We start from the raw sequence: 16,316 nt of genomic DNA, 5'->3' as shown, positions 1-16,316 counted from the left end.
TGTAAAGGAGGATCAGTGCTGTTGGGGGGTGATGTAAAGGAGGATCAGTGTTGTGGGGGTGATGTAAAGGAGGATCAGTGCTGTTGGGGGGTAATGTAAAGGAGGATCAGTGCTGTTGGGGGGTGATGTAAAAGAGGATCAGTGCTGTTGGGGGGGTGATGTAAAGGAGGATCAGTGCTGTTGGGGGGGGTAATGTAAAGGAGGATCGGTGCTGTTGGGGGGAGATGTAAAAGAGGATCAGTGCTGTTAGGGGGGGGGTGATGTAAAGGAGGATCAGTGCTGTTAGGGGGGGGGGTGATGTAAAGGAGGATCAGTGCTGTTGGGGGGGTAATGTAAAGGAGGATCAGTGCTGTTGGGGGGGTAATGTAAAGGAGGATCAGTGCTGTTGGGGGGGTAATGTAAAGGAGGATCAGTGCTGTTGGGGGGGTAATGTAAAGGAGGATCGGTGCTGTTGGGGGGAGATGTAAAAGAGGATCAGTGCTGTTAGGGGGGGGGTGATGTAAAGGAGGATCAGTGCTGTTAGGGGGGGGGGGTGATGTAAAGGAGGATCAGTGCTGTTGGGGGGGTAATGTAAAGGAGGATCAGTGCTGTTGGGGGGGTAATGTAAAGGAGGATCAGTGCTGTTGGGGGGTGATGTAAAAGAGGATCAGTGCTGTTGGGGGGGTGATGTAAAGGAGGATCAGTGCTCAGTGAATTTTAATTCAGTACCCCTGTTCTATGATCTCTTTACAGCTCAACATCAGTTTAAAACAGTATATACAATTTGAAATGTGTGTGGCTAGTTTAATGTTCATTGATTGGCAGCAGAAGGATGCCACAGACGTTTATGGTAAACTTCCTAGTGATGGCAGGTTGTAACCTCTACTGTAGATTAAGTAGGATACATAGGAATTACACATGAAATAAACTAGTAAAAATGGGTGGCTCTAACTTTAAAATGGGTGTCATAATAATATGACAGATATATTGGTGATCCCAGAACAGCTAATTAAAATTCCAAGTGAAAATTAGAAGGGCGTGTAGTGACATTTTGCGTAGCTGCGTCATGTAAGTTGTCAGGCTATTTACACCTTGTTTTGCCAATCAGCATACACTCATATCTGGCCAGTACATAATCCTATAACTGCTAGCCATGCCACAAAGATGCAGATGAATATGTCTGTTTTTCATTCACTCACTATTAAAGAGATTTAAGAGGAGGTTTTAGAAAACAGCCAAAATCGATATCTTCAGATTTTAAAAAATGTTATGCCTTATATACAAGGAAGAATTAACCTAGATAAATTAACGCGCTTTGAAATTATTTGTAAATGTGTTCCCCACATTAAGGGACTAAATTCAACAATCTACACTCATCTAATTACTTCACCTAACTTGGAACCACCATTATATGTAGCAAAATAGGAGACAGATCTTGGGTTTCAGTTAGAAGCAGCTGATTGGGATAAATTTTGGATCTCAACAAAGTCAGCCTCACAAAATATTACCGCCTTAGAGACAAATTATAAAGTACTCACCCACTGGTATTTGGTCCCTGTAAGAACTGCGAAATATGCTTTTAACTATTCTCCATTTTTCCGTGGCTGTGGTGATCTAGGATTGCATCTTCATATATGGTGGGATTGCAAACCTGATCCTACAATAGCACTTCTAAACCTAATACCGGCCACTATCTCCTACCTTCAATTCAAACTACTATTACAGATTACTACAGCCGCAAAACAAACAATTGCCAAAGCTTGGAAATCTCCATCCTTAACCACTTACAGACCGGAAGATTTGGCTGCGTAATGGCCAAGTAATTTTTTGCAATACGGCGCTGCGTCTCTTTAACTGACAATTGCGCGGTTGTGCGACGCTGTACCCAAACAAAAATGTAATCTTTTTTTTCCACAAATTGAGCTTTCTTTTGGTGGTATTTGATCACCTCTGCGTTTTTTATTTTTTGCACTATAAACAAAAAAAAGAGAGACAATTTTGAAAAAAAACAATATTTTTTACTTTTGCTATAATAAATATCCCCAAAAATGTTTTTAAAAAACAAATTTCTTCCTCAGTTGAGGCCAATATATACTGTATCTTCTACATATTTTTGGTAAAAAAAAATTGCAATAAGCGTATATTGATTGGATGGCGCAAAAGTTATAACCTCTACAAACTATGGGAAAGATTTATGGCATTTTTATGGCCTTTTTTATTATTATTTTTTTTTTTACTAGTAATGGCGGTGATCAGCGATTTTTAGTACTACTGCGACATTGCAGCAGACAGATCAGACACTTTTGACACATTTATTGGACCATTGACTTTTATACAGCGATCAGTGCTATAAAAATGCACTCTTTACTGTGTAAATTTCACTGGCAGGGAAGGGGTTAACACGAGGGGGCGATCAAGGGTTAAATGTGTGTTCCCTCAGTGTGTTCTAACTGTGGGGGGATAGGACTGACTAGAGGAAGAGACATATTGTTTTTCCTACTTAGTGGGAACAAACAATATGTCTCTTCTCTCCTGACAGAACAGGGATTTGTGTGTTTACACACACAAATCCCTATTCCTGCTCTCATGCACACGATTGCGCGTGGCTGGCGGCGATCACTCCCGCCGGCCACGCGCATCAGGTTCCCCGCCGCGCAGCGGGCGTGCGCGCGCCTGATGTCACCCTGAAAGGTACAGGTGTACCGTATGATGATTCGCGGGAATGAACCACTTTGCCGACGTATATCGGCGGGAGCCGGTCGGCAAGTGGTTAATAGTTTCTGAAACTAAAAATAGAATCAATCAAGCAATGATCCATGCTAAAACAAAAGCCATATCTCATGATAAAATACCTACCTTTGAGAAAATATGGCGTCCATGGGTGACTCACTTTTTTCCATTCAATTTCGACACTTCCCTTCTAAGACCTTGGTAATCTTGATTCATACTTCCATCCTATGCATTCATAGTATACGTTTATTACCATGAGATACCCCGGGGGTCCCCACTATCTTTCATTTCTTTTTTCTTCTTCTTTTTCTTTTTCCCTCTTTAAATTTTTCCTTTATTCTCTCCTTTCTTCTTCAAATGGGCGGCACAGTGGTGTAGTGGGTAGCACTCTCGCCTAGCAGTAAAAAGGGTCACTGGTTCAAATCCCAACCAACCACGACACCACCTGCCTGGAGTTTGCATGTACTCCCTGTGCCTGTGTGGGTTTCCTCCGGGTACTCCGGTTTCCTCCCACACTCCAAAGACATGCTGGTAGGTTAATTGGCTTCTGTCCAAAATTGGCCCTAGTATATGAATGGGGACCTTGGATTGAGGGTAGGGACCGATGTGAGTGTGCAATGTACAGGGTTAGGGACAATTGTAGACACTCACTCAGGTTGAACTGGATGGACTGGTGTCTTTATTCAACCTTACTAACTATGTAATTCACTCTTTATATAGATTTGGTAGCGAAATTTTTATTTCCTTAATTAACATTATACAAGAATGTTAGTGCAGCGCAATAATGTGAGGAAAAAAGTCCATTTCAAAATATAGGGACTTAGATGTCCAAAATGAAGAATGGCAAGTTCCCTTGTGATGGAAAAGGAAATAAATTCTCCGGTTGTAAATCGGTGACAAAATCCTCCACCACAGACAAACAGATGCGCTTACCGGATCAGGTGGACCTCTTATTATAGGAGGTCAGAAATGCATATATCCACTGAGAGATGAAGGCACACTCCTATGCAGCTATGGGGGTCCCCAATCCAACACCATGAGACACCGATCCAGCAGTGAGATGCAGCGGTATTGGTTCCCAAAGTGGCAATAACAATGTGGAGACACAATGGTCCCAAATGTAAAAAGAAAAGAGAGATGGCAGCGGGTGACATACATAGTATAAGCTCCTCCCCCGTACGCGGCGTTACGTCCAATAGGACTTCGTCAGTGAGGGTCCTATTGGACGTAACGCCGCGTATGGGGGAGGAGCTTATACTATGCACGTCACCGGCTGCCATCTCTCAGTTGTTTGCATGAGAACATGCCTTTTATTCATTGAAACTTTTTATTGATATTTTTATAAATAACAGTAATTTATAAAAAATGACAGCATGTGGGCTAAATGATTAGTATCCCATATTTGCAACTCTAGAGTCCTGGGTTTGTTCCTGCACAGTCACTATCTACCTGTAATTTGCTTTCCTTGTATCTGTACAGGTTTCCTCTGGATGCTCTGCTTTCATTCCAGTCCAAACATATGCCGCTAGGTTAATCATAGCTCCCAACTGTCCCTGATTTAGAGGGACTGTCCCTGATTTAAAACAACGTCCCTCTGTCCCTCTTACCTCCTCATTTGTCCTTCATTTTGATGTGATCTATATAATTGTATTTAAAGTGCACTTTTTATCTTTGAAAATGTGTTTCCCAGTGCTAAACCTTTCATTATTTTTAAATTGCTGCATTTGTAAGTTTTAAAAGCCAGTAAAAAAGGAATAGTAGTGGTAAAAAAAGCACTTGTGGATTTAACCAATATTTTTTGTTTTTGTTTTAATTCTCCTTTGAAGGGGCCTACACACTTTTGCTAATAGGTGTCCCTCGTTCCCATTTTAAAAAGTTGGGAGGTATGGGTTAATTGGTTTCTATGATGTGTATGCATGCTGATAAATGTAGTAGTAGTGTCATGTACCTCGTTGAGGCTGAGTTCACGAGAGGGCTTCCCTTACAACTCTTGTCCTGTTACCCTGGGGATGATGACAGATTATATCAGGGCATGGGTACCTGTAGTAGATCCGGGTCAGGAGATCTGATCCTGCAAAGCTGAAGATAGTGCAGCGGGGGAAGCTGGCAGCCAGCAGATACAAGATCTCCGATGCATGGTCAGACGGACAGGAGTCACAACAATCAGGCAGCAGAAGTGCAGAGTCAAAGCCAGGCTAAGGTCAGTATCAAGCAGGCAGAGGAGGTACCAGAACAGCAGGCAGAAAGTAAGATCAGGTCACAAGCCAGAGTCAGCAACAGGGGTTCAGAAACAAGCAGACTCAACAAGCCAGGTATGGACAGGGAAGTATACGGGATCAGGTCACAAGCAGAAGAAGCTGATGACCGCTCAGCAATGATGCAGAGTCCTGCATGGCTTTAAATAGCCCACTGGGCATCAAAGTCTAACAAACATGCACGCTCATGCTCGCAAGCATGTGCAGCATGCTAATGCTCTGGCGCACGTGCTTATGTAGATGTGCGTAAGGTCTTAATTCTGTGCCCAGTTCTATGGACTGTTGCTTTGACCATTGACTTGAGCACGGGCTTGAACACGCTTTTCCTGACAAGTAGAATCATTTGAATATGACTTCCTTTGGGGGATAGGTTTAAGGTTCTGTGCAATAAACACTGTAGAAAAACTGGCAGTGATATACAGTAATACTGTATATACAGTAAGTGAAACTAAGGTATACTGCACTGCTCCTGAATTCAAAGCAGAGTTATCACTTTCATGTAGGCTGACCCTGCTTTTAATACAAGGGGCTGAGAAGATGTTAAAGGAAATATGCCTATCAGTATTGTCACTGCTGATCCATAAGTCTATAACTTGTCAACCAGCACCTGGCCACATCTAGTCCTGCCCGCTGCTTTCTGGAATGACAGCATTACCTGTGTTGGCACTCTCCCACTGTGATCTGCAGGGCCTGATTGGGGGAGACTGTGAGACAGAAATCAAGAAGGATTGGGCTGTTTTTTTGTCACATAGTAACTGCTATATGTTTGGGCTGTCATACTGCATCCTTTAGTTGTACTTTAACTAGTAGGACCCTAACACTGTTACAATGAAATGTTGGGGCACATGATCACTCCAGTGATAGAAAACACTCTGCCCCTTATCATCTCTCTGCCTTTGTGATCACAATCCTTTAGTGAAAATTGAGCTCCACCCAAAAGGGGAAGCTCTGCTTGTCTGCCTCCTCCTGCCCTCTACTGTCACATTTGTCACCTTTTTTTGGGGGTGGGTACCTGGTTTAGACAGCTAGAAGTTCAGCCCCTCTTCTTTCCCCCGCAGCCTTCTGGGACACTTTACAGGTCCCAGAAGAATGCGGCCACTTCACCAAAATGCAGCATGAGCAGTAGGAAACCGACTATAAAGACACAAGGCTTCTTTGACGGTTTCCCTTAGTCAAGATGGTGGCCCCAGCACTCGATAGCCGATTCAATAATCGGCTTGGGTGAGGACACTGCTTGATGCCTGAACAGGTAAGTACCCTAATATTAAAGGTCAGCAGCTATAGTATTTGTAGCTGCAGACTTTTAATCTTTTTCTGAATTCCGAATTCTCATGAAGGGTTTTCATATGAGTCAAGTAAGTGTAATCAGAAAGGCAGAGTGATAATCAGGAGCAGAAGATTTTCAATCTACTGGAAGCATTTGTGTTAGAAGGCCTGGGTAATTTAGGGGTTAAGTGTTAGGGCAAATATTTGTGTTTGTTACCCCTATTAGGGACTAAGGGGGTTATTTACTAGAACTGGAGAGTGCAAAATATGGTGCAACTCTGCACAGAAACCAGCCAGCTTCTATTTTTTTGTCAAAGCTCAATTAAACAAGCTGAAGTTAGAAGCTGATTGACTACCATACACAGCAGCACCAGATTCTGAGTGCTCCAGTTTTGGTAAATCTCCCCCATTGACTCTCTCTAATTGTCTTTATCACCAATGTCACCAGGAATGAAAGTAAGGGTAAATACCAGCTAATACTCCCCACCAGGAGTAGTGGGGAAATCTTTTAATGGGAAAAACTGTCTAGGAGGGGATCTAAGGTATATTACACAGGCAGCTGGGCAGTGGTAAATACAGGTGGCTGAGCTGTGGTTTTTCTGGACAACCCCCACCCAAATTCTAGCACTACAGCCTGACAGGGCTGTACACAAGCCATGGCCAAAACATTTTTAAATCAGGCTGCAGAGTTTGACAGGTGGCACGACCTGTCAAACTCACCCATTGAGATCAATGGGGCCGCACCACAACTGCAAGCCAAATGCATGGTTCACAGTTCTGGCGTAGTCCCCGCCACAATGGAAACTTGCCATTTAGCAGCAAGAGGCAGCAGCAGGGCTTGCTCTTTCCACAATGGATCACTTTTCAGAAGGGGGTAAGTTTACCACCTGTCTAAAATAAGCCTAATGGCTCTGTCACATAGGCGGCCGGGGGGGCTGGGGTAGTAAAAAAAGGTGGTTGAGCCAATCGCTAACAATACAGCCTGACACGACTAAATACATGACACAGCAGTGATGCTTTGCGGCATTTTCAACTCGGGCTGCCGAGATTGACATGTGGTTGTGCTTGTCAAACTTGCCCATTGGGTTCAATGAGAGTGCACAGCAACTGCAACGCAAATGCTGGGCTCATGGTTGTAGTGTGATTTCTTTTTACTACAAACTTCCCTTTGGGATTGAAAAACAAGAAAAAATTGGCATCCTTGGATAAAACAACAGTTCCTGTCAAATTTCAATGACTCTGTCCTGTTGCCATGGTAACAGATTAAATGACTTACAGAGACACCCATTCTAAGGCTTCAAAGAGAACTAAAAAGAATAATAAACTGACGAGCGGGACAACCTTGTGGACCATACCTCTACCTTTCAACCCTTTTTCTTCTTTCTCTTTCCTTTTCTCCACCTTACGATTAAAGCTCATTATCAGAATTTATTTGACCTATATACACTCTACTTGTAAACAATATGTATAGTAGGTATAAATAATTTAAATACCTACAAAAGTAACTAAGGAAATGATATATATCTTTAATTTAGGTTTACGTGAACCCAATGTTTAATATTTGAAATTTCATGATATTTACCTATATAAACCCTACTGTAAAACAATGAGCTTACTTTATAGATCCTTGTAAACTTACTTTATGTATCTTTATAACATTGTATACTCAATAAACTTCTTTTGACAAGGAAAAACAAGAAAAAAAATCATATGTTCAGGAGGTACCAGGGTCATCACCTGAATGCCTGCCAACCACCAATGCGGATCACTTTTCAGTGGGCAGTAAGCACTGCTACCATTGTGAAGAAAGCAAAACTTTTTTTTCCAGTTTTGGTTAGTGTGGAGAGGAATTAGAAACGCTTTTGCTTTAGATATACTTACACTTCTGCTTTTTTGGTGTATTACAAAATGAATGCTTGTTTTTTCTTGCTTTCCAGTAAAATGCACATTCTATAGAGTTGAATAGAAATGCGTGTAAAAAGTACCTACACCTAAAGTGCAGTGGTGAGAAGTGGTGCTAGCTTAACAGGTCACATCCACAGACTGTTTTTCTTTTTTTTTTTTTTTTTTTTTTTTTTATAGCGATGTAGTTTGTGGCTTGCAATATACATTTGCTGAAGAATGCGTTCAGTTTCCAGGCAGACGGTACTGCACCCAGCTCATGTCATACTGTGAGGTCTCTTTAAACTATCTGCAGAAGTAATCACATCTGCTTGCCCTTGGAAACCTAATTGTTTGGACAGCTAATCACATCTACATTAATGAACCACTGAAAACACTTTAATGAATAGAACACAGCTTTTTTTTCTAATGCAAATGTGCTTCAATTATTTCACGGTACTTTGCTAGCAACTTTAAAGAAGAGCGCAGCTAGACAAACGAAGTGTATTGGCTAAATCTCTGGAATACACCTAGGGGCAAGTATTCATCGTATTAGGAAGCTTCTTAAAAATCGATGTCTTTATATAAAATGATTGCAAATATCCAATCATTAAAAAAAAAAAATTGCTTTCATTTACAGGTTTACAAAGACTAGTGCACAGAAAACTGGTACAGCAGCTACCAGCCAGATTTCATATTCACAATTAAGCAATAAGATTGATCTTTTGGGCAATGGTTCCATTTTTTCCATGCTCTCTAGTGTTTGCAAATCAGTCCCAGTTATTTGTATTGTCATGTCAGCCTTAGGTTGTCATTGTTAGTTCATAGATGGTGGGGCCCATATATACGTGATCCAACCCTTCCGGGTAGGGGGGCGCTCATGTGCGCCGCCGGTGGCTCGCATCCGCTGTGATTACACACATTGAAAGCAGATCGGCGGGTGCACGATACCCAATGTCCTCCGGCACACGCTGATCGTTAGTCAGAGCGCCAGAAAGGCGCTCTGCCTATGTAAACAAGGCAGATCACTATTCTTAAGAGAGAAAAGGGATGGAATTTGTGTCCCTGCCTAGCAGGGAATAAATTCCATCTCTTCCCCTAATAAAAGCACCTCAGTATAGTAAAACACAGGCTAGGCACACAGTTAACCCTTTGATTGCCCTTGAGGTTAACCCCTTCCCAGCCAGTGTCATTATTACAGTGACAGTGCATATTTTTAGCACTGATCACTGTATTAGTGTCACTGATCCCATAAAAAATTGTCAAAAGTGTCAGAATGTCCACCGCAATATTGCAGTCCTGTTATAAGTCACTGATCGCTGCCATTGCTAGTAAAAAAAATTAAATACAAATATCCCATAGTTTGTAGACGTTTTAAGATTTGCGCAAACCATTCAGTATACACTTATTGGGATTTTTTTTACCAAAAATATGTAACAGAATACCTATTGGCCTTAATTGATGTAAAAATTCAATTTTTTTACATTTTTTTATTGAATATGTTTTTCTAAATTGTCAGTCTTTTTTCGTTTATAGCGCAAAAAGTAAAAAAGGTAGAGGTGATCAAATACCACCAAAACAGTGGCAACATGCATGGACAGGCGTGTGTGCTTCTCTATTATTTGGGCTGCTTGGAGGGACTCCACCTCGGACCCTGCTCAAGTCCTGTCTAACCTGGATGTTGCTTTGTTGAAGTTAGCAGAGCCCTTGTTGAACTATACCGCCACTACCTGAGTCTGATCCATTTTGTTTTCTCCTAGCAGCCTGTGCAAGTTATTTTTTTTCTCATTTCCTTTTAGACATACCAACTGATGTGGGCGTTTACGGTTACAGTATACTGCATATGAGTATCCTCCTAGTTGTGTGATATGTTACCTGTTTTTTTTTTGGTTGTACATGTTTTCTTCTATTTGGTGCTATTTTTATTGCACCAGACTGACATACTGACCTAATGTTCTGCTAAGTAAGCAAAGTCTTCTCCTTATATATACTCATGCTTAGCCCTTGGTACAGTGACTTGTTGGAGGAAGTTTAATGGAGGCTTTTAGAGCCCCTCTCCTCCAACGTTGGAGCCGGTTGGGCTATTCTGAAGTTAATTTAGTAATATAAACTTCCCTGATAGCTTAGGTCGGCTCTTGGGCCTGCCTGTCAGGGCTCTTATATGGCTCGGTCAGTGTGTCGTCTCTTGTTCATTAAACCCCCTTTCACACTGAAGCGCTGTGCCGTTAGCGCTAAAGCGCCGCTCATTTTTGCGGTGCTTTAGCTGTGTTTTAGCAGCTCTTTTCAGGTGCCAGTGGGGCGGTTTTTACCTTAAATAAAAAGGTAAAAAGTCCTGTTTTGCTGCGCTTTCAAGGCACTTTTAAGGCAATTTGGAAGTGCTGCTCATTTAGTGCAATGGGCAGGGGCATTTTAGGAGCGCTAAATAAAGCGCTCCCAAGCCGCCCCAAAGATGCTGCTTGCAGGACTTTTCCTAACGTCCCACAAGTGCATCGCCCCAGTGTAAAAACACACACCGCACAGAATGGGAGGCAGTTTTCAGGCGCTTTTTAGAGGCTATTTCAAGCGCTAAAACGCCTGAAAACTGCCTCAGTGTGAAAGGGAGCTAAAGGGTTAGCCTTCATGTTTTATTTTTTTACTTCAGGTACTTATATAGCGCCGTCAATTTACGCAGCGCTTTACATATACATTGTACATTCACATCAGTCCCTACCCTGAAGGAGCTTACAATCTAAGGTCCCTAACTCACATTCATACATACTAGGGACAATTTAGACAGGATCCAATTAACCTACCAGCATGTCTTTGTAGTGTGGGAGGAAACCGGAGTACCCAGAGGAAACCCACGCAGGCAAAGGGAGAACATGCAAACTCCAGGCAGATGGTGTCGTGGTTGGGATATGTTATGTTGTTTTATTTTATTTTTTTTGTACCTTTGTATTTTTGCTCTTCTGTACGCTTGTGCATTGCACATGTGTTCATGACTGAAATTGGTAATGTTGTTCATTATGGCATGTTTCTTTTGTTTTAAATAAAGATTGCATAAAAAAAAAAAAAAAAAAATACCACCAAAAGAAAGCTCTATTTGTGGGGAAAAAAAATGACATGAATGTTATTTGGATACAACGTCGCACGACCGTGCAATTGTCAGTTAGAGTAACGCAGTGCCGTATCGCAAAAAATGGCCTAGTTATGTAGGGTGGGGTAAACCTGAAGGTCAAGTGGTTAATGGTATAGGTGCTTTGGTTGGCATTAGTGCCAGTTTTAGAATTAAACTTAACCTTAACACAGAGCGGAGGTGGTGACAGAGCTACCACTGCTGTGACTAGATAGATAGATAGATAGATAGATAGATAGATAGATAGATAGATAGATAGATAGATAGATAGATAGATAGATAGATAGATAGATAGATAGATAGATAGATAGATAGATAGATAGATAGATAGAGAGGGGTGATGAGCTACAGATGAATGACCAGCAGGTGGCGCAGCCTCTAAGATCCGGCTGATAGTAATGAGTAGAGTGGAGCAGCAGTCAGGTGTGGAGCGTCTCCAGTGTTCTCCAGCAGTGGATGTGGGCGGAGCCTCCTCCCAGCCTGGAGTGCCCTCACAGTCACACACCTCTCTGCAGTAGAGGGAGGCAGGAGAAGGAGGAAGGTCTGCATGCCGAGCTGTCAAGTGTCACATCATTGCAGGCAGCCGGCGATGTGCAGCTGAAGCTTGCAGGATCCCTGCTTTGTTGCATTCATTGAGGAGGACAGGGACAGTCATCACCGTGACTCTCTTCCATTCAGCTGCCCGGAATCAGTGGAGGAGCTCCGGGCAGCAGCTGATGATGTGCCTGGAGAGTGATGGAGCGGGCACAGCTGGTAGTGGCAGTCAGGACTGTATGCCGGGTGCGGAGGACGGGGGTGTGGAGACATTGTCTGGAAGGATGAGCCCTGTACCCACCATACTGGAGAGGAAGTCCCCGGAGATCCATAAAGACAACCTGGACAAGGACCATGTCCCCAACATCAGGAGAGCCAATGTGGCCGCGGCTGGCATCCTCAGTGTGGGCAACGTGCTCAATTACCTGGACAGGTACACCGTGGCAGGTGAGTGATGGAGTGTGTACATGTCACATCACATAGACCAGCACGTGTACACAGGGGTCCTTACATCCACTTGTTTTATATCATAGAAACAGGCAGCCATGTGTTTGAGGGACATCTCTATACAATGACTGTCTTTTGTTCTATAATATAATAACCCTTCCATCAGATTTCTTCAACCTGATTTATAAATAGTGGATGTGTGATCCTTTCTACAAATATGTATCCATGGGGTTACCTTACCACAACCATCATCAGCCAGAGATCCTTCAGAGGGTACTAGAAGAACATCTGGTGTGGCTGATTGACCTTCCATTCTGGGGGTGCCAGGACCAGCACCACCACACACAGCCAGTCACTTAACACTAATGATCTTTTTAGTTATCTCGAAGGGTGGCATGCTGGGAGTAGCGATGTAAGGGGCATTCTTCTTTCTGACCACTAATATACAGGGATTTCTTTCTGCTGATCACCAATGTAAAGGACATTCTTCCCACTGACCACCAATGTAAAGGACATTCTTCCCACTGACCACCAATGTAAGGGGCATTCTTTTCACTGACCACCAATGTAAGGGGCATTCTTCCCACTGACCACCAATTTAAGGGTCATTCTTTCCACTGACAATGTAAGGGGCATTCTTCCCACTATCAACGTAAGTGACATTCTTCCCACCGACCCCAAAGTAAGGGATATTATTCCCACTGACCACCAAAGTAAGGGGCATTTTTCCCACTGACCATCAAAGAAAGGGGCATTTTTCCCACTGACCACCAAAATAAGGGGCATTCTTCCAATTGACCATCATTACCACCATTGTAAGGGGCATAATTCCCTTTGACTAGCATTGTCAGGATCATTCTTCCCACTGACCACCATTGTAAGGGACATTCTTCCCAATGACTATCAATGCAAGGGGCATTCTTTCCACTGACTACCAAATCAAGGGGCATTCTTCCCATTGGCTATCAATGTAAGAGGGATTCTTCCCACTTACTACAAAAATAAAGGGGCGTTCATCTCGCTGACCACAAATGTAGGGACATTCTACCCACTGACTATGATAATAAGGGGCATTTTTCCACTGACAGCCACTAAAAGGATCATTCTTCCCATTTTCTACTAATGTAAGGAGCATTCTTACTACTAACCACCAATATAAGGGGCATTCTTCCCACTGACAATCGATGTAAGGAGCGTTCTTCCCCCTGACCACCAATGCAAAGAACATTCTCCCCACTGACAATCAAGTGGCATTCTTTCCACTAACTACCAAATCAAGGCAAATTCTTCCCATTGGCTATCAATGTAAGAGGGATTCTTCCCACTTACTACAAAAGTTAAGGGGCGTTCATCCCACTGACCACAAATGTAGGGACATTCTACCCACTAACTATGAATGTAAGGGGCATTTTTCCACTGACAACCACTATTGGGATCATTCTTCCCATTTTCTACTAGTGTAAGGAGCATTCTTACTACTAACCACCAATATAAGGTGCATTCTTCCCACTGACAATCGATGTAAGGAGCGTTCTTCCCCCTGACCACCAATGCAAAGAACATTCTTCCCACTGACAATCAAGTGGCATTCTTCCCACTAACTACCAAATCAAGGGGCATTCTTCCCATTGGCTATCAATGTAAGAGGGATTCTTCCCACTTACTACAAAAGTTAAAGGGTGTTCATCCCACTGACCACCAATGTAAGAGACATTTTTCCCACTGACTACAAATGTAAGGGGCATTTTTCCACTGACAACCAATATAAGGATCATTCTCCCAATTTTCTACTAGTGTAAGGGGTATTCTTACTAATAACCACCAATATAAGGGGCAATCTTCCCACTGGCCACCAATGTAAGGGGCATTCTTCCCAATGACAATGTAAGGGGCATTCTTCCCACTGTCAACGTAAGTGACATTCTTCCCACCGACCCCAAAGTAAGGGATATTATTCCCACTGACCACCAAAGTAAGGGGCATTTTTCCCACTGACCATCAAAGAAAGGGGCATTTTTCCCACTGACCACCAAAATAAGGGGCATTCTTCCAATTGACCATCATTACCACCATTGTAAGGGGCATAATTCCCTTTGACTAGCATTGTTAGGATCATTCTTCCCACTGACCACCATTGTAAGGGACATTCTTACCACTGACTATTATTGTAAGGGGCATTCTTCCAACTGACAATCAGTGTAAGGGGCATTCTCCCAACTGACAATCAATGTAAGGGGCATTCTTCCCACTGACCACCAATGTAAGCAGCATTCTTACCACTAACTATTATTGTAAGGGGCATTCTTCCAACTGACAATCAAAGTAAGGGGCATTCTTCCAACTGACAATCAATGTAAAGGGCATTCTTCCCACTGACCCCCAATCTAAGGGGCATTCTTCCCACTGACTCCCAATGTAAGGGGCATTCTTCCCTCTGACCCCCAATGTAAGAGGCATTCTTCCCTCTGACCCCCCAATGTAAGGGGCATTCTTCCCTCTGACCCCCCAATGTAATGGGCATTCTTCCCTCTGACCCCCCAATGTAAGGGGCATTCTTCCATCTGACCCCCAATGTAAGGGGCATTCTTCCCACTGACCACCAATGTAAGGTGCATTCTTCCCACTGACCACCAATGTAAGGTGCATTCTTCCCACTGACCACCAATGTAAGGTGCATTCTTCCCACTGACTACCAATGTAAGGTGCATTCTTCCCACTGACTACCAATGTAAGGTGCATTCTTCCCACTGACTACCAATGTAAGGGGCATTCTTCCCACTGACTACCAATGTAAGGGGCATTCTTCCCACTGTCTACCAATGTAAGTGGTATTTTCCCCCCTGACCCCCAATTATTTGGTATTAGCAGGGGCAAGGGCATGAAGTTTCATGGATTCCTCAGGGGTAAAAAGGTTTCCTGTACCTAGAGGTGTCAACAGGACAAACTCGTATTCTTTTATATAAACCACTGAAGGCATTCAACAATTGGAAGGCAGCAGCGTTCAAGGTCATTTCAGTTTTGGATGTGTTATACGTTTTGGAGTATTTTAGCATGAACACAGGCATTCTGGAATAAAACAGTTAAACACATACTTATGGTTGTACAGAAAGTAATCAGAAAATGTGCTTATATTTTCTTTCTGCTGAATGTTGATATAATGTGGCACATGGGCATTCGGCTTTTGCATCATTGCAGGATTTCACTTCACGCTTCGTGTTCAGTATTATATAAAGAAAATGCAGATAATCTAGCTCACGTGCGCAGTTTTTTTTTTTTTGCGTGTGATCCAGTCATAGAAACATAATGTGTTTTTTCAAAAGTCTATGGAAATGTACAGTTTTTGCTTAGTTGGCAAAAATATCAAACGTGACCACCATTGTAGACGTTAAAAATGCGTAACATCGTGCCAAAACATAAGGCTGGTGTGTTTTGCCTATTCCAGGTTATTGTATTTTACAGCTGAAGGATCCGCACACAGGCTGATTGATTTTAAATGGATAGCTGAAATTGTATGCTGTTTTTTTGTAACTACATTATAGTATATATATATATATATATATATATATATCAAAAAACACAGAGGTACACATCTGCCAAGAAATTGGATTAAGCTAAATGAATATTGTGCGTCTGTTATATGCAACCTTGGAGTGTATATTGCCGGATATTGCCAGCAGGTGAAGAACCAGAGTATATATAACATATATCCTGCTGGAAGACTGTTCTGTAGAGTTTGCCAGTTCTTAGCCACATAGAAATGTCAGAGCCCAAATGACACTTCAAGGTTTTTGACTATGTGTAACCAAGATGAAAGCCTGCCCCATCCCAGGGGGTTATGGGTGTGAGTGAGAGAAGACACCACAAGTGTATAATAACATGTTCGATTTTTTTTTTTGAAGGGTTGATCTTAGCTTAGATGTAACTCAGTAAAAAAGCTTGCTATGTTATGTTTTACATTTCTTGAATCTCGCCTGTATATGACATACGGTCTATTGAATTATATTGGGGTTTGATTGCCTATGCCATTGACCTTTTGTATGTAAATGCAAATGGTATTTTTACAGTCATATCATAACATTGCTAGGAATGCTTGAGTACTGAAACTTCCA

General features: G+C 42.5%; 1 protein-coding gene across 2 annotated transcripts in view; it reads left to right on the top strand.

Moving 5' to 3' along the window:
* The first annotated feature begins 11,612 nt into the window (after window positions 1-11,612).
* The window catches only part of SPNS2 (SPNS lysolipid transporter 2, sphingosine-1-phosphate), a 184,366-nt gene continuing 179,662 nt past the window's right edge, over window positions 11,613-16,316 (top strand). For both annotated transcript variants that reach the window (XM_073615045.1, XM_073615044.1), the window contains exon 1: window positions 11,613-12,207. In XM_073615045.1, the coding sequence (XP_073471146.1) occupies window positions 11,943-12,207 (265 nt within the window). In that variant the 5' untranslated portion in view covers window positions 11,613-11,942. The remainder of the gene's footprint in view (window positions 12,208-16,316) is intronic.

The sequence above is a fragment of the Aquarana catesbeiana genome, linkage group LG02 (genome assembly GCF_042186555.1).
Source record: "Aquarana catesbeiana isolate 2022-GZ linkage group LG02, ASM4218655v1, whole genome shotgun sequence".
NCBI classification, from domain to species: Eukaryota; Metazoa; Chordata; class Amphibia; order Anura; family Ranidae; genus Aquarana; species Aquarana catesbeiana.
This window is presented reverse-complemented; position numbering and strand designations above follow the sequence as displayed.